The sequence below is a fragment of the Vidua macroura genome, chromosome 13 (genome assembly GCF_024509145.1).
Source record: "Vidua macroura isolate BioBank_ID:100142 chromosome 13, ASM2450914v1, whole genome shotgun sequence".
Taxonomy (NCBI): domain Eukaryota; kingdom Metazoa; phylum Chordata; class Aves; order Passeriformes; family Viduidae; genus Vidua; species Vidua macroura.
The window spans coordinates 21,487,277-21,506,085 of NC_071583.1; the positions used below are offsets into that span (position 1 = coordinate 21,487,277).

Consider the following 18,809-nt stretch of genomic DNA (forward strand, 5'->3'; position numbering starts at 1 on the left):
AATTAACAACATACCTGTATATTCTGAACAACATCTTTGAAGGGAGAGGACCGCTGCATACATGTGTTCACAATGTCCATTGCCCTGTCAAAGTTCTTTACATATTCTCCATACATTTTCAGAAAAGGAGCAAGTTTCTGTAGGATATCTCCTAGCCGTGGGTTGACGCTCCTATGGTAAAGAGACAGGTAAGTACTGAAATCTCTGGAAATCAATGGTATCTTCAGAGAGAAAACACAGCTGTAAGATTTCCACGGTTGTCTCCCACATGCACAAGCACTTACACATATGTGCAATCAAGATAGGCTAAATGTAGTTTAAGGTAATCTATGCAATATCCTAGATGAAACTTCAGACTTGAATCCTGTTTTTACAAGGGATGACATTTCTGCCCTCACTGTCTTAAGAGCAGACTGACTACATATTATTAAAGGAATAGCTGTATATCTGTTCTGCCCAACACAAAATCTTGTGGGAAACTTTTACTTCTTAAAAATAATCTCTTCCACCACAGCCAAACATCTGAATTGGTTTTAATACAAAGAGATGGTTCAATTCAGCGGGGTAATCCCTAGGGGCCAGTAACCCCAGGCTGGAGCAGCAGTAGCCACGCATCTCTCTCTGCCAAAGTCATGGCCAGGCAGCGAGCCAGCCATTCTCCCCCAGTCTGCCTGCAAGACCTTCTTTAGCCAGTTAACAAGCTTCTATCCTTTTCTGACTCCCAGACTCTGCAGTTTTCCTCCCCTTTGTTACAGCTGTCCCTGCAAGTGCAAATCAGGCACAGAGGTGCTGAGACTCATTTATTCCTTCTGGTCACTGACAAACGTGTGAAGACTGGACTCAGCCGAGAGAGAGGCAAGCCCTGGTCTTGTCTTGGTCAATCAGGGTACCTGGAAAGGTCAGCACTATCTGCACCTGCCACTGCAGGACACCATGCAGCCAATGTGTCCCCTTCAAATCGGGTTTCCTAGATCTGACTTACAATTAACCTTTCTACCTATCACTGCATTTCTGCCTTATCTAAAACTTACAGAATCACAGCATCATGGAATCATTAGGGCTGGAAAAGACCTCTAAAATCAACAAGTCCCACCTGCAACTTCTTATAATAGCCAAATTTTAATTGGTATTTGAAAATATTTATTTCAGCTATGGGGCCAAAAGAAGCAATTTCATTCCTTCCTAGTACTGTAATTTCATAGTACTGCAATAATAGGAGAGTGGGAATGCAGTAAGGAAAACAGCTCTGGTAATATTTCCAACTAAAAAAACACTCACAATGTATTCTGGAAGTTTTGAGTGCTCAGGCCTACTCCTTAAGTCAGAAATGTTTGAGAGACTTCAGAAATGTCTGAGAGTTAGTAAATAACTAATGTAACTACTGCATTAAACAATAAAAAATTTGAAATTAGACTAGACCTTATGGTTGCTACAGTTTCTTGAAAATGTATTTTTTAAATAATGGTAATGACAGCTACCTACCATTCTTGTGTAATTCTTGTTTTGAGCTCAGGAAGAAGAAATTGTCCATGGAAACAATAGATCGAAGAAATATTTGAGAAGATGCCTGTTATCACTTCAGATGAGATCCCTGCTTCGGACAATTTAGTACAAAAAACCTGCAGAAGGCAACAAGACAGTACCAACATTTTTTTACAAAAAACAGTCCTAGACATGCTGATTTTAGATTGCAATTTTGCAAAGCTGACTGCTTAGAACAAAACTGCAGATTTTGACCCCTGGTAGCCAGTTCTTGGAGTCTTAAGGAGGTTCACAAAACTTAAGCCCACTTTCACCCAGGGTTAGATATATCACTATAGGCTATTGAAAAAACTAGGAAAGTCTGAGCTGTAACTCAAAAAATACTGAAATTACTGAGAAGATCAGGTATCTCATATTTGAGTGCAAGCCGCAAAGAACATCCAGTCCTTGAAAAGCATTTACTGCTATTCACACAAAGTAAAATAAATCATGTGATTGGGTTTTTCTCAGTAGGAAAAATTACACTATACTGAACAAAAGGGAAAGACATTCCCTAGATTTCTATGGTCTAGAAACAGTTTCTGTTAATCTAATACAAGCACTGTAAATTTTCCATACAGCTCCAGGAGTTGTAGGGTGAAGGGTTCTCCAAGTTACAGCTTCTAACAATATTTCTTGCCAAGTGACAGTTTTCTATTTTTTTTTCTTCTACTCATTTTTTAAAAGCACTTGGCCAGCAGTGTGTCTCATCCTCATTTTTATTTCTTTCCTGCACATTCATGGGTTTTTTCTTTGAGATAAATATAGAAATGCCTGAATTGTGTAGCATCAACTCAAAGTCTATGGGGAAGAAAGTTCAGACTCATCACACCAGTTTCACTTCATCCCCATGACTAAACATGATGGGCAACCATTACAAAACAGAGTGGTAAAAAAATAGTTTGCTGTAGGTACAGGACTAACACGTGTGGCCTGATTTTAGTAAAACATCAACTTCTTGCACATCAAAGAGCAATCACAGATTTGATAATTTCTTAGTGCCTTCATTATCCCTGTGATTTCCTCTCCCTGCATACCCAGGGAGGAACCAAATGCTGGCAGTGTCTGTGTCTTGGACTGCTGTTTTCCCATTTCCCTTTCTGCCATCCCAATCCTCTGGTTCCTTTCAGAGAACGCTCTTGCCCAAATCTCGCATCTGGGACCCACGGCACACAGCCTGACAAGCAAACTCCATCTTCCACCTACACACAGCATTTGTATTGAGCTACAGCTTAGGCAATGGACAGGACACATCATTGCTGCTCACTGAAAAGAAAGGAGAGTTAATTCAAAATGGAATTACCTGGTCCAGGAGATGGAGTCTTTTAACATACGCTTCTTCCGTGTGGAGCAGCTCATTGGCAATGTTGAATAGCTTTTGGGGCTCTGTACACTGAAAAAAAAGTTACAAATGACACAATCCACTTGCACCTCCACACCTAAGTTCCACTAACTGCTCTGTTTTTCATTTTGTCAGTGGCCAAAATCCTACCAGCAGAGGAGCCTGGAGTGAAAGAGATTAACACATTTCAGAATCTGCTCCACATCTCTCAAAAGATCACTTTGCTCCAGAGACATTTTAATGCTGTTTTCTGAAAGAGTAATTAGTAATGCAATCAGTGGCTGGTCAGGACATCACTTGAGTTCATTATGGCTTTATAAAAGAACCAGAAACATCCTCTAAACCTGGAAATAAGTCTAGTTAATTTGAAAAATAAGGCAATAGACTGTAAATCAACTGTTCTGCTTTTTGGACTCGGGTCCTGTAACTAAAATGAAAACTAGAAACCAGGCTGTTTGGCCAGATTTCTACCCTTGCCACCATAGCATTACTCTCTATGGCATATTTCTAAGATTTTTGGTGCAGCTTTCAACACAGTCCAGTTCCTTGGAAAGAATTTTCAGCAAGGTAACCCAAATAACTCAGTGAAGCCTTTCATTAAGCTCATTTAAAAAAACAAAATGAGAAAGGACTACTTAAAAACTCTAAATACAGTTTTAAAGCACTGACTTCAGGCACTGTTCAGCCAAAAGCTACATAGACCTTTCAGTCACTAAGTCCTTAAAAATATCTGAATTACTAGAATACAGGCTTGAGCTTTCCAACAATCTTTTAAAGTGTTAGACTTTAAACACCATGCCTACATATAATGAAACCAATCCAGAACAGAGCATTGGCTGGCTTGTGTTCAGGAATACAAGCATAGAAAATGGGCAGCAAGGATGATCAAATGCAGGGAAACTATACTGGGCTGGATCCAGAAAAAAAGACAAATGCAATGAAGGTAAGGAGGTGCATTAATGATTCCTGGAATGGAGAGCATTGACTGGGTGCAATTAATCACTATTTCTATGGGAAAACTGAAGGGCATCAAAAAATCACCAAGGGGCTGCTTCCTCAAGAAACACAACATTGCCGGCAGTAACCTTCACACAGGTTCACAAAAGAACCAGAAATATCCATAGAGGAAAAATTCAGCTGAAGTCTATTAAACACATGGGGCAATTTCCAGTTCAGGAAGCACCTGGGTCTGTCACCAGTAGCAGTGCTCCATTCCAAATGCCTGTCTCTGGTACTCGCATTTGGGGCAAGGACTTATAGATATAACCCAGTGAGCCACCATCAGATTGTTGAAAAATATCAAATAAAGGCTCTCTTTAAGCTTCTTCAATGTTACTTTATTTTGTTTCCAAATAAAGTTGATGAGAAAAATTTAAAGACCTGCCCTCCACACCCATTCAGACAAACTGCAGTACAACTGAAAACCTCAAAGGCTTTTCAAAGAAAGCCATGAACTCCAACAAATTAGATCCACAATTATCCTCCATGGAATGAGGTGCCACTTGGCATGAAGTCTCCATTGCTCCATGATACAAATGTTATTGAAGGAAAGTGAATAGCTTTTCTTTATTTAAAGCAACATTAGACTTCCTTGGAAGCAATCCCTCTATTTCCAGGCACAAATCTGAAGATAGGCAAACATGCCATGAGTGAAGTTTTGACATGGACTCTCTCTGCCCTGCCTCTCAAACTATTCCAAGTCAATTCAAATATTCTTTTAAGCTCTTTCAAAATGCTACACAACTTCCTGCTCTGTTGACTATGTATTAATATTTAGGGGAAGCAAAAAAAAAAAAACCTCACAGTACAATAAGTTTTGAAATTGTTCCAAGCAACTACATCTTATTACAGTTTACACTGAAGTGCACTGCTGGCCAGTCAAGCCCAGTAACTACAAGGATCTCTCACTGAGAAAGAATTTATCTGCTGGTGTTGCTGGGCACAAAGGAGCACTCAAATGAAAGGCACTGATGTAACCAGCTGGCATGCCAGCCACCAAGAGCATCCTCTGAGTTGTTTGAATTCAGAATTGGAAAAATACTTATTTCCAACCAAATACATTTGTACTCAGAAGTAAATCTTTACATAGCACAGGCACTTTTTAACCTCCTGACCTTCACCATCTGCAATTGAGTTTATATTTCAAGAAAACTTGCTGACATCTGCTTAAATACCAAACAAAGGCTGAACAGGCTCAGCTTGAGCTCAGTTTTACAGAGTGATTCTGTCTTCAGTTGCTCTCTCTGCTAGGCAGAGACAGGCACATTTTTCAGACAAATTTACAACATATTTGCCTTTCAATGGACATAACATTTTGAATGAAATTGTAGATTAATTAAATGTGAGGCAGTCCCATTCTTCTAACTTCATTTTGTGCCATGGTGGGATAGCTTTAAGAAAGCCTGAGCCATCATTCAGTTCACTAGGAACAAGGTAATTCATGGTCAATGTTTCTAAAGGAAAAGTAAAACAAATCTGCAAACTGAGATTATGCTCTGCTTTGCGCAGTGCTCTTGCTGGGTGACTGCTCACCACAGCCACAGCATCTACTGTGCAGTCATTCACTAGAACCTTACACCTGCTGCAAAGGCTGGATGGAGCAGTGTGGCTGGTGGGGTGACAAGAAAGATGAGAAAACTGAAGAGGGAGGTGTTGACTTCACAACACAGAAAGTACACTCCAGTGCTCAAAGCAGCATGATGCACTTTCACTTCTTTGTGAAAGATTCAAAAATTCATTTTCAGCTGCAACTGTCCATAAAACATTTTAAATAAAAAGAAACAACAGCCTGAAATCAAACAGAACCAGTTTCTCATGAAGGTCAGATTCACACTTGGAATGGATTTGCACCTCAAATCTTGCAGCAACCATTTTTCATACAATGGGTACGCACAACTACATTCAGTCAGCATCTGTCTCACACAGGGCTTTCATCAAATCTTGCAAGAGAGCTGCTGGGATAGAGCTGAGGTTAAAATCATACATGGTTATGCTTCAAAACCCCACCAGTCAGCCCTGCAAAGAGCACAAAAACTCCCAGGAAGATTTTAGACCACTTCCTACTCAACAATGCTGAAAACAATACGGAAAACTTATCCTATGCTTGGTTGTCTTTGTTGCACTGAAATCACATTTTCCTTAAGATATTTAAACCAAATATGATGATGATGGCATATGTGAATTTTGTCAACCACCATTATGACTAAAACATTGACATATGGACTTTTTTTAAAGAATATACACGGAGATAATCTCACCCAAAGGTGACAGTAGCAGGACTGCAGGCCAAACTTTACAACACACACTGGACAATGAAATCAGATGTGAAACTCCAGCCAAGTACAGGCAGAATGGAAGTACATGTTCATGAATGCATGAGACCCAAGTGGGGCTCCATTGTTACTATTTAAACAGCAGGACAGAGGGAGAAAAGCATTCTTTGGTGATTACAAATGAGCATATATTACTCTTAGTGAAAAAATGCCTAAACAAAAGCCTATGAAGCACTGATACCTCTCCCAGAAGCATTACTCAGGCTCTCAGGCAGTCAGCTCTTGGGACTTTGGAGCACGACAGTCCCTCAGTCTCACTTTCATATCATTTCTTTTCTTTGCAACCATATTTGTAACTATCCAGGTTAATGTGCATCACTTCCCAGAGCTCCTGACATTTTCTGAAACATTATCAAAACTAATAACCTCCCCTTGGTTCATTTTTATTTTGATAAAAGATAACTGGAAATCCCAGTAAGTCACTCCTGAGATTTTAAAACATATTTGTGCTAACAGTGAGCCCTGTTAGACTGCTGCAGAATTCTAAAGAATCACTGCATAGCTAAGCCTAGACTAAATAAAACAATACCACTCACATATCAGGCAAGGTTACCTTCCCCAGCCATGAGTTGTGCGCAAGCTTGGGTGGAAGATAGAGAGATAACTGAAGTAGAAAAGAATGGTTATTAATGAACTTCACTTACATTGATATCCTAGGAGTTAACTGAGCCATCCTTAAATCGCTCTGCAGCTGTACTTATGCTCCTCCTCCAACTATAACAGCTTTCATATTTAATGAGACCACTAGTTACCTTCACGGTGCAGCTGCAAAGACTGGTACTAGGGGTAGGAGGGGGAATGCAGGAAAAAGAATTTCCCAACTTAAGGCTTTTTGAAGGAGATGAGGTCTCCCCAGCTCCCAAGCCAGCATTCTCTCTTCTTTCCAGAAGGAAATGAGCAGCTTTGTCAAGGGTGATGTGAAATTCCAGCCTAAGAATAACCATGGAACAAGTCAACTTTGAATCACGTTAGCTCTCCTTGCTGGAAGCTATGGCCCTTCACTCTCACCCTGAGTCCATAGTGCCCCAAATCTGCAACAGAATCAAAGCAGGGAGCGGGAAATGACCTCAAGTTATGATAGGGGAGGTTTAGATTGGATATTAGGAAAAAGTTTCTTCACTGAGGGGTCAGGCATTGGAAGAGGCTGCCCAGGGAAGTGGCGGAGTCACCAGTGTCGTGGTTTGACATGGAAGTGAATTTTTTTCAGGAAGTTGGGTCAAACCAATCAGTGGTCAGGTTTGGATATTAGCACCTGGAGTAACCACTGAAGGCATGGACATGCCTCTGAGAACACAGGGGGTTAAAAGCAAAAACTCCCAGGGGAACTGTCTCTTTTTGTTCCGGTCGTCAGAGAGTGCAGACTCCCCCCTGCCCAGCCTTGGGCTGGGTGGGGGAGGGGAAGCCACATGGCCTTGTCCAGGTAGGCCGAGGGGGCTGAGGGTCTGGAACCGAGCCAGCTCCTGCGGACGGAAGGGTGGAGAGAAGCAGAGATGCCTTTGTTCCGCCACCAGAGGGAAAGAGACAAAGAGCCTGACAGCACCTGGAAATTTGCCGGCAGAGGAGAAGGAGAAGTGGGGGGATGACGCCCAGTGTAAGAGTTGAGAGTTCTGGGCAGAGAGTTCAGCCGTCCAGGGAGTCTGAACTTTTAACGTTTTCCTGGGAAATGAAGGCTTTGTAAAATATTACTCCTCCTCGATTTATAGTGGAAGAGAGACAGTCCGGAACCTGAGATGTTAGAAGAAAAAATTTTTAGGTAGGAAGAAATAATGGAGTAGCTTTTAGCGAAACTTTTCTTGTATAGCCATAGACTGAACCAAATTCTCCTACAATAAAGACTGCATTTTAAGAAGATGTAGTAATGACCCAAAGAGACCTGCTTCAGCAACCACCAGGACAAGAATGACAAGAACAAAAGAAAGCTGAAGAGGGAATGGTGATACCCCCTGTCTTCAAGAAGAAGATGATCTCTGTTCCTAGACCCTTAGCCCCAGGGGAAAATAAAGGGGACTGTAGTCCCAAGATGAGAAGCTGAACTGTTGTCTCTTTTAGTCCGTAGCAAAGTATCCTTAAAAGAGCCCTATGGGCAGTCTGTCCATGCATGGTGGTGAGAGCACTGTGACATAGAAAAAAGAGTGTCACACTGGCAGATTTTCTCCGGGCAGTTGCCATGTGTGACATAGAAACACAGAAAGTAGCAACTGTGTTTCATGGGCGAGGGGGGGGAGGGGAGAGGGGGGGGTCTATGGCGCAAAAGAGACTCCTCTCTCCCTTGATAGACTGAGTATGTAAGTGTTCAAAAAACAGGTAAATGTGGTTCTTAGAGACACAGTGTAGTGGTGGACCTGTCAGTGTTAGAGTAGTGATTGGACTCAATGATCTTGGAAGTCTTTTCCAACCGTAATGATTCTGTGATTTTATGTGGACACTTGACACAGAAATTGGCTTCACCCAATGTGTCCCCAGAAGAGGGCACAATCTTTACACTGAAGAAGAGGCAGCTGCTCTCTCAGCCTTCCTCCTCTATGTGACTGCATAAACAAGGTGACTTAGTGTAGCTTGGTGAGCCTCAAAACTGCCTTTTGGAAGGGGAAATCAACTCAAATTGCATGGGAAAATCTGCAGTGCATCACATAAATGCACCACAGGAGGAAGGGTAATACAAAAAACCCAAAACAAACGAGTTTTCTTCTGGAGATACCTCTCATAAATTCACCAGGTGAGCTCCAGAGAATTACAGCCTCATAACTTTGTGTTTTGTCATCCTTATTTCCTACTATATGGACACATAACCTAAGGAACAAGACTCAAAACCAGCCATCAAATCATTGATGTCATACAAAACAGTGGTATTTGTCAACAAAGCACTTCTTAATCATATGGCAAGTGTTCAGCTTGGGGTTGTCACAACTGGTTTGATGTTTGATACCGCATTCCTAGTCCAAACTGTAAATTTAATTACCAGATTAAAGATTTTTTAATGCAATATATTATTTTGCAGGAGTTGGATTTTGATGATTGTTATGGGTTCCTACCAACTCAGGAAATTCTACAATTCTAGGCTTTCTTGCTGGCCTGTTGCAAGTAATAACATATCTTTTAAATAACGTTTCAGTGGCACACATGCACATACATGCACTTTATGAATATAAAATAATTAAAGTATGTCACAGTGTGTGTATGTAGGTATAAACACACTTGTCAAACTCTGAGGTACAGAACTTGCATGCCATTTTCATCATTCTTTTACAGTCACCAGATGATTGACCTAGAAACTAAGAAATGCATTCTAATGTCCACATTTCCCAAGGGACAAGCCCTTGACAGACACAAATCATTATATACTTGGTGAGTTCAACAGAACCACCCTATTTGTAAAAACTGAGGTGTGGACACTGCACTTCACTAGCTACAGATCATTAGCTGCAGCTGCTCATCATATGCTTTAAAACACAAAAATCCCACATATTAACTTTACTGTCATCATGGCTTGGGGGGAAAAAAAACCCTAACAAACTCAAAAACCCACAAATACAAAAAAAAAGAGCCACTAAACAAGAAGTGCAAGAAATTGAATATTTTGCAATATTCTGTTCTGTTTTTCTGGAAAAAATCTAATCCCTTTTAACAGCACTATTTCTAAAAATAATTGTCTTGATTAGCTGATAATCAAAGGAATCTGTCATTAATATTACATAGATACTGCAAACACACAACAGCCTGGACTACATTAGTCTGGAATCAAAGAAAAATCTCTTTTCCAGCCACAGTTTCCTGAAGAGTAATTTGGCATAACTACCATTAAAACAACTTCTCTGCACTCAAGAAGTGGTCACACCAACAAAAGCACAGGTTTCTGTAAAAAACCACTCTAAATTTTGGGTGAGACAAGATTCTGATCCTGCCCGTTCTACTGGGATGCAAGGTCCTGACCCTGCAAGATGCACTATCCAATTAACTCTCTGAATAACACAAAGCTCCACGGAAAAGAACATGCTCTAACAAGCTGAACCGAGACAAACCCAAGCAACAAACACAAGGTAGGAATCTTCACCTACGAAAGTATTTGAATTTTAACAGCTAACCTCTGGCTGTGATGGATTCTCTTATATTAAACCATTTGAAGCAAGCTGGGAAACTTTCTAAAAAACTATCTAGGTCAGGAACAAGTTAGGACCTGTGTAAAGCAGGAAACAATACTGACTATCATGATCCTTTGATGAAAAACCAACCAAACAAATTATCCAAACAATGTACGAAAGTGATGCAAGTGTCAGGAACTGGTTTCTGAGCACTCGATAGCAACGAACAAGCTCCCTTACCTTGTTTACATCCAAATACTCTAACTTTGGCACTTCTGCTATCTCTTGCTCCTCACTGCTTCCTTCATCAATGTCACTGTCGTCATCCTGCATGGAATCTCTCTTCTGCTCCACAGAGGAAGGTTTGGTGCCCTTTCTGTCAGGTTCCATCTCTCCTGGGATCCCAGCCATGCTGGGCTTCTTCTGCTCTGCCCCTTCTTCACTAGGGAATGTTTCCCCAGCCACACTACAGGAAGGACTGTCAATGCCACTGTCTCTGTTGGGAATTTTACCACTCCCATTCAGTTCTGCAGTTGAGTCTTTATTGCCAAGCTCTTCTTGGGACTCTTTGCTCACAGTCACAACAGTACAGTCTTCATGACTTTTGTTATCACCTATGCTCAGCTCTTTAATTTTCATTATGTCTGTATTAGCTAGATCTGTGCTGCATGGTATGTTGGGCTCAGCTTCATCCAGTTCAGTTTTGTCATTTGTGCAAGAGTCACTGGAAACCACTGCGTCACGGTCACACAAGCTCGTCTGCTTGGATGAGTCCAGGCCAGGTTCCATCTTAAGAGCTAAATTTAGCTGGTTTCTTTGAAGAATATGTACAGGTTGCCTGTGAGTGAAGAGAAAGCACCACAGTCATATAAACACTCAGGTTTCAAAAGTAGCCTGAAAGAGAGGGTCTGATTGCTATTTGATTCAAGTTGTATTTCTTGCACCCCACTGACAATCCCAGAAGGCAAGAGTGTGCACATTGCAATAATAATGATCACCCAACAACACCCAACGAAAAAAACATCACCCCTACATTCTACTGAAATGGCAGCACCAGAATCCTGGGCCTTTAGTGCTTTCCATGTCACCTTGAAGAACAGTCTGGTTTGAGGGTTTGGAGAAGAAGAAATTGCCTTTAAAAAGAAGCAATTGGTTCTCGAATCATTTAAATAGAAACTCTCATTCTTCAACAGAACCAAGCCCTTTTGGCAAGGTATTTTCTGCCAGAGAGGATGTACTGAAGCATGAGAAGGCACTACTTTTCCTTTTTTGAAAGACACCAGGTTAACCCAGATGATAACACTCCAAGGCACAGTACGATGCCTGTCTCCATCTCCCTCTTTGTGGAAAAAAAAAACATTATTTAGCTCCATCAGGCAGATCTGTTCTTCAGGAAAAGTTCTCATGTGTTTGTAAAATGAGCTGTTTTTACAGCAAAATACATATATTTTATCCAATTTAGTGTCTTTCATTACAAAGTTTTAAAACAGCTGCTGTTCTACATGACATTGTTTCACAGTACCCTATACCCTTCCCTGCCTCCAAGAAGCAAGATCTGATGTTTATTGTATCTTGGACAGAAAACTCATTTCATATCATAACAATCAAGTTCCTATGACATAATTCCCACATTAAGCCAACTTATTGAAAGCAGACTGTGGGCTACTTGCCTCTGTTAGAATCTTACCAAATTCAGCAGGTCTTAAGCTCCTTAAGCATGACTGTCTGTTACAAACTAAAATTTGCAGCTTTTATTAAAAATATACTTTGTCCTCAGTGAAACTTTGCACTTCCAGTAGAAAACATCCTAAGAGGACTTTCCATGGGATCATTACAGTTAATGTTTTCTACTATTATATTCTAAGTTTAAAATGCAGAAAAGGGAGAGGAGAGCGGATCTGGCAAAGCCATATTTACCTAATACTTTCAAATTTCTCAATGAGCGTGTTGACTCCTGCTGATATTGGTATTTCTTCCTCTCCAGGTGCTAAGCTCCTTGATGACTTGGGATCAGCTGGCAAAGGCCGAGATGGTGCAGGAGGGATTCTTTCCTGCCCAGGTTTGAGATGGACAGGCTTAGGAGGTACTAATGAAAGAGAAGGGAAAAAACAGGAGGATAAATCTCCATCTTCTTTATCCTAAACTGGAAACAATCCAGACCAAGAGGTATGCATTCTTTCCTCATTTTTTATGAGCAGCACAAGTGCAGTCATGAAGTATTGCTTACACCAAAGCAAGCTGCTAAAGAAAAATGACAGGCTTCAATTTTGTGTTCCTACAGCTGGCCATGCTAACAAACTGAGTCGCTTGCAGCACTGCACTGTTTCCTCATTACCAAACAGGATGCACAGCTTACGATTCAGTTTGCAAGTTTGCTTGCCATCTCAATCACACTAATGAGGTTCCCCTTCCATGACTTCTCAAAATTCTGGCATCCCATTGAATGCTTATATTGGGGAAAAAAAGGTAGAAGGATGAACCACATCCCAAAATAAACTCTCAAAACCCAACCCCAACATGGATTTCAGTGTCTTGCGTTTGCTTGGTCCAAAATGCCACAGGCTGAACATAATGGCTTTTCTTCCTCTCATTCTCCCTCCCCCCTCTCTTCTGTGGTGTAGTAGTCTTCACGAATTTCCTTCCTCTTTTGGTTCTATGTTGAGTTGCATCTGGTATAAATAAAACAAGTATTGTAAGAACACTCACATTCCGCTTCAGGATTCACAAGGAGGCCAAGGTACAAAGTTTAATACAGTATTTTTAAAAAATGGCATTAAAATGTAATGTCATTCTAAAAAATTATTCAGATCTTCCATTGGTTGCAGAGTAAATGATTTAGAATACACAGGCAGTAACTCATGGCAACAGGCTCCCATGCTGTCATGGTTTCATATAGGGAAAACAACTTCCATAGGAAGAACTGACATTGGAAGGCAGGAAAACTGACTGTGGGATTGTTCCCAAAGCACACACTGCATGGAGTCGGACTGCCAAGTGTGCCTCCAATCTAGACTATCCAATGAGTTGACATATTAAATGAGGAAATTCTGACTTCATGCTGTATTAAAAAACATTTTCAAAAACAGTTTCTTTCAACCATTTCTGACTCAGAACATCCAGCTTGGACATGTGACCAGTATTGTAATGGGGCTTGAGTTAACAACTGTTCTGAACGTAATTCCAGGGTTACTTGTTTTAGGAGGATAAACAGAGGCATATGCACCCAAGAAGTCAATTCCAATTGTCCCTTCCTTGCAGAAGGCTCTGCATCTGTTCTAAGATTCACAGCAGCCCAGATGTCTGCCCTGCTCCAGTGGATGGGCAGCTGTCATAGTAGTCCATAGCCAGACAGTGTCTGAGGTCAGTGTTGAAGAAGTGTTAAAGCATTTTGGTATTCTGAGTATAGGTCAGATTTTAAACTTCCTACATTACTGAGTTTATTTCAGCATGAAAGAATAAAATCAAATTTTCTAAGCTTTAAGAGGACACTTCCTATAAGAGGACTGATTTGCACAGTCTCCAAAACCATCTGAAATTCCTATCCTAAAATAAAGGTGCTGAAGTCTGATTCTGAAATGACCTCTACAAGCCCTATCTTACACAGGAATAAAAGGGAAACAGGAAAAGAAGATCTTCTTGCATATAAATGGGATGGTGAAGATCTGTGTTTTGTTCACTAGGTTTTCAAGTGCACACTAGGTTTTCAAGTGCAGTGAGCATCTGGCCATGTTTTTCCGTGCAAAAATAAAAAACAACCTAAAAACAAGTATCCATACAGCCATCTGGCCCATCTGCCAAAGACAAGCTCTGTGATCCCCACAGAGGGTACACAGTGCAGCAGGCAGACATGTCAGAACCTACCCCACATACCCCATCAGGCCTTCAAAGCTGGCCCTGATCATACACCCAAAGGTTTTACAATAATATCAAAGCATTTACACTAGGTCTCACTGCTGTCCATGTAAATATTTGATGTCTTTCCTGTTAGTGGATTCATCTGAATCACCTCAGACAACACACTTTGCACTGGACCAAAAGGAAGCAGGAAAACATGAACATTTTTGTTAATTCTGAATTTTTACCTACTGAAGTAATATTGAGAAATGGAGACCTCAGCATGGAGGCAAAGACACTCACCCTACCGAGGACTACTTAGCAAGCAAAATTTCAGCCACACCAGATATTCAAGGCCACCTTGGTTCAAGGCCAAGTGCACCTGGGTCAGGGTGGAGAAGGGATCAAGATTAGCCCCATGGAGAAGCACTTTGGGGTGTGGGTGTCAAATGTTTGACATGACCTGAGCACATGTGCTGACAGCCCAGAACCTCGCCGTGTCCTGGACTGCATCCCCACCTGCAGCATGAGCAGCAGGTAATGCAGATTCTCTGCCTCTGCTCCATTCTGATGAGACCCCACCTGCAGCTCTGGGGCCCCTAAAACAAGAATGACATTGACCTGTTGCAACCAGTCCAGAGGAGGCCACAGAGGTGCTGCAAGGGCTGCAGCCTCTCTGCTCTGGAGATGGGCTGAGAGAACTGGCAGGGTGTTCAGCCTGGGGAAGAGAAGGCTCCAGGAAAAGCCTAGAGCCCCTTCCAGTGCCTAAAAGGGCTCCAAGAAAACTGGAGAGAGACTTTGGACAAGGGCCTGGAGCACCAGGACAGGACAGAATGGCTTCCTGACTGACAGCAGCATTAGATGGCATATTAGGAATTAATTCTTGCCCATGAGGGTGGTGAGGCCCCGGCACAGGTTGGCCAGAGAAGCTGTGACTTCTCTATCCCTGGAAGTGTCCAAGCCACATTGGACATGGCTTGGAACAACCTGGTCTAGTGGAATGCATCCCTACCTATAGAAGGGGATGGCACAAGACAACCTCTAAGTTTCCTTTCCACCCAAACTTGATTCTTTGGCTTTAAATAAAGTTGAAGTTTGCTACATGGAAGATACCAGTGTTACAAAGCACTTTCAGGTGTTGCCTGAAGACTGAAGCCACATGCTGGAAAGGTATCTCCTCATTCCTCCTTCTACTGAAGGTTTTACACAGCAGCTCATGGCTTCAAATCAAGCTAACTAGGACCCCTCCAACTTTCTGAAATACACACAGAGAAAAAACAGTTTACATCCTCAGTGACTGGAAATCAATGCCCACGAATACAACAGCAAAGTATTTGCACCAGATGAATTCATTCCAGTTCTTACTGAACAGACACTTTCACTATTCCTTTTTGTTGCCAGTAATAACAACATTCATAGAACAATCACTAATTAAACTTGGGCTACCAAGACATCTGGGTGAAAGCTCCTTAAAGACACAGACCTTGTGAGATGTGTCAGGCATGAAGTAGTATACTAATTTAATGTTTAAGGTTTACTTCCAGAAGCAGAAAATACAATGCTTTCTTTGTTGTTATTTAAGGCTGAATTGTTTTTGTATAGATATTTTAATTGGGAAGGGGTAGTGTAATGGGTTGGTGTGTACAACACAAAAATATCTTCCAGATGACAATGACCATCTATCACATGGACCCATATCTTCTAAACATTTTGGTTTATGAATTTAGTATCTTCTTGAGACTTAGCTTCCTTTGTTCCAAACACCTCTCAAGCTCCATGCTTTTTGCATCCCCTATTCCCTTGAGGCAAGCACCCATTAAAAACCTAAGTGTAATCAATTCTACAAAGCATGGGGTGGTGAGAGTAGGACTCTTGGCAAACTGGCATTACAAAGACAGACCATGTCATTTCACTGATGAATAAACATGAAAACAATTTCTACTCTTTCAAGAAATTTCCTGCAATCTTTTTTGCAGAATTCAGAAGCCTGGGAGACTAGAAAAACAGCTGGAGACCAGCTGGAACACGCTACTTCCTGGCTCAGTATCTTCCATCATACTTTGGGTTTGTCACCTATTTGACTATTAGCTGGCAGTTCACCCACAGGTGATTGGTTTAGCTTCTACTTCATATTTTCAAAATACATTTGTTCCATTTAGGCATTCCTGTTGCCATATGTAGCTCTTACAATAAATGGAAAACAGACCAGGTTTTAACAATAAGATATTATTACCTAAAATACTCCTAAAAAATGATCAAAAATATAAACAATGTTAAATTCAACTTACACTTCACACCTGCATGAGGTATACCAACAGGACAAGAAATATAAAGTGACAAGTTAAGTAATTGGTTATTGCTGAATCAGTTTCTTCTTGAAGGCTTCTCTAAGTGGTTATCTAACATTGGAAAATGAAGATAATAAAACCATACCAGCTATACATTACAATGTAAAAGTAACTGTTTTGCTGTGACTCAAACTGAAACAATAATTTTAAAATATTATACTTCCTGTGCAATAGAAACTTGTACAATTTCTAGAAGGACAAAGACACTTACCTTGGGGTTTCTGTAGAGGATGCATTTTGGCCAGTGCAGTTTTGGTTTTGGGCTTCCTTCCAGCCTGATGGAGACATTGTGCTGAGCTGATGTGCTGCAGTTCCCCACATGCTTCCAACCCAGGATTGGAGTCAGTGTGACACTTGATTTGCAAAGGAGAGCAAGGGCAACCTGAGGAAAGGAAGGAAAGAAGTTAGTATTTGTTCTATTGATCCTGAAGAAAATTTGTGCTATTTCTGGAAGTATATCACTCATCCAAGTTCCTGAAGAAGGGAAGGGGGAAAGGAGAGGGGTGAGCCATTCACTCACAAGTTATTACAACCAATATACTAGTGTTAATTATCCTGTTAAACTGCCTGACTGATAAGACAGGCAGAATTTCTGCCATCCTGTCTTTAATTAATTATTTACTTCTTTACCACAGACACCCAAAATAAAAGAGCAAATATAAAAGTTAAAAACCATTTCAAAATAATTTCTCCAAACAGAAATACAAGTGTTGTAGCATATAATGTTCTGTTACTTGATAAAATACAACTGTATTAGGATGATTCAGAAATATGTTCCACGTGGTGGGAATGCTACAAGTGCCAGTTCTTCAGATTTAATCACTCAAGTTGCATCTTATCCCTATTTATTACTCCTCCTTATAGAAAAGATTAACATGCCTGCAAAAGCTCCAGTGTAGAAGATGCCATTAAGATACAATCCAGTGGCAATAGACAGAAAGAAGTGATTAATAGGATTGTTGATCTTTTGTTTTACATTCTTGATTCAATTCTGTGAAGACTCGGAAAACAAACCATCACGGACCCTGCAGTATTTGACTTGGAGTTTTTTTGGAATTGTGGCAAGGCTACATAAAACCCTCACATCAGCTTTACTAGGGTGTCATGAGAAGGTTAAAAAAATAATTTAAAAAGGAATGTGGTTTAAAGTTGCTGCATTTGAATATATAAATATATGGGGTTCTGGCAGTACTCAGAAATGAAAAGCACATCTAATTTAGAAATTTGACAAAAATGCTCTAAAAAGGGGCAAAGAAAACATGACAAACATTCTTTCCCTATTACTGTTTTGAAATGGACTAGCTGAATTTACCAGAATCTCACCAGAGCGGAGGGTGGTCTGCATCACATAGAAAGGATTAATCTAAAGGGGAAAAACAAGTCTTTGCCTTCCTGTGATGTCTTCAACAACATGGCTTTAGCTTCAAAAATGCAACCTACTTTCACCCAGATTCCTATTAAGATCAAAAACCTGAAATGAAAAGCACTCCCAGTCACATCAACTAAATTTTCCTGGATTTATATTAATGATATTAAATCAGAATGTGACCTTTTGAATAAAGCCCCTGGAGTCTGAGCCATGCAATGCAGACTGCAGATTTTGTAGTCAAAAAATAGATTCAGAGGGCACAAATCTACTTAATGATCTCTGCCACCCAAATATACAATCCTGCATTCCCCATTTATGGCTGCCAGTTGCTGCTGGTTGAAGGTTCATTAGCATTTCTACTACAAATATCTTCTTTTCAGCAGATTTGAGACCAGCTATTAAAACATCCTTCCAGCTAAAACCAGGAAATTATAAGTATTAAGTTCTATTAAAATATAATTTCATTTAACAGAAAAATGCAGTGAAAACAGAGAAGATTATTAGAGCAGATTAATAGATTACTGCAAACACATCATCACTGCCAGAATTTACACTGATGCCTTGGCTCTGGGTACCAAAAGCTCCCTGTGACAGTAGCAGTGCTGCCACAGGCCAGATTTTAAGGGGAAAGACTAGGACTTCTTCCTTATGAACAGTAGCTCAACACATTCAGAAATTAAAACAGGGCACAAGGGAAAAGCCTGAATTCGAGAAAATTAAAAGGGCAGCACGCAGAAAACAGAGCCCAATATTTCAGCAGGTATTCACCAGCATGTGACTGGAATGCAATCTAGCAATGTTGTATGTTCCTAAAAACTGCTTCAGTGATCCAGTTCCTCAGTGGACAAATCTCTGCACCTACCACAGATCTAGAAAATATGAGAAGCCCCCTCTGACCCGTGCTCTGTTGTGTGATGACACAAGCACAGCACTGGTTTCAGCTCTGGCAAAGCAGTGAATTTCTGGTAGATGCTAGACACTTCC

General features: G+C 40.8%; 1 protein-coding gene across 3 annotated transcripts in view; it reads right to left on the reverse strand.

Annotated features, from left to right (window-relative positions):
• Window positions 1-18,809, reverse strand: part of FGD3 (FYVE, RhoGEF and PH domain containing 3) — a 94,933-nt gene that overhangs the window by 31,016 nt on the left and 45,108 nt on the right. For all 3 annotated transcript variants that reach the window (XM_053988957.1, XM_053988959.1, XM_053988958.1), the window contains 6 exons: window positions 16,668-16,838; window positions 12,192-12,360; window positions 10,515-11,112; window positions 2,825-2,914; window positions 1,483-1,619; window positions 15-171 (listed from right to left, as the gene is read on the reverse strand). In XM_053988957.1, coding sequence (XP_053844932.1) covers window positions 15-171; window positions 1,483-1,619; window positions 2,825-2,914; window positions 10,515-11,112; window positions 12,192-12,360; window positions 16,668-16,838 — 1,322 coding nt within the window. The remainder of the gene's footprint in view (window positions 1-14; window positions 172-1,482; window positions 1,620-2,824; window positions 2,915-10,514; window positions 11,113-12,191; window positions 12,361-16,667; window positions 16,839-18,809) is intronic.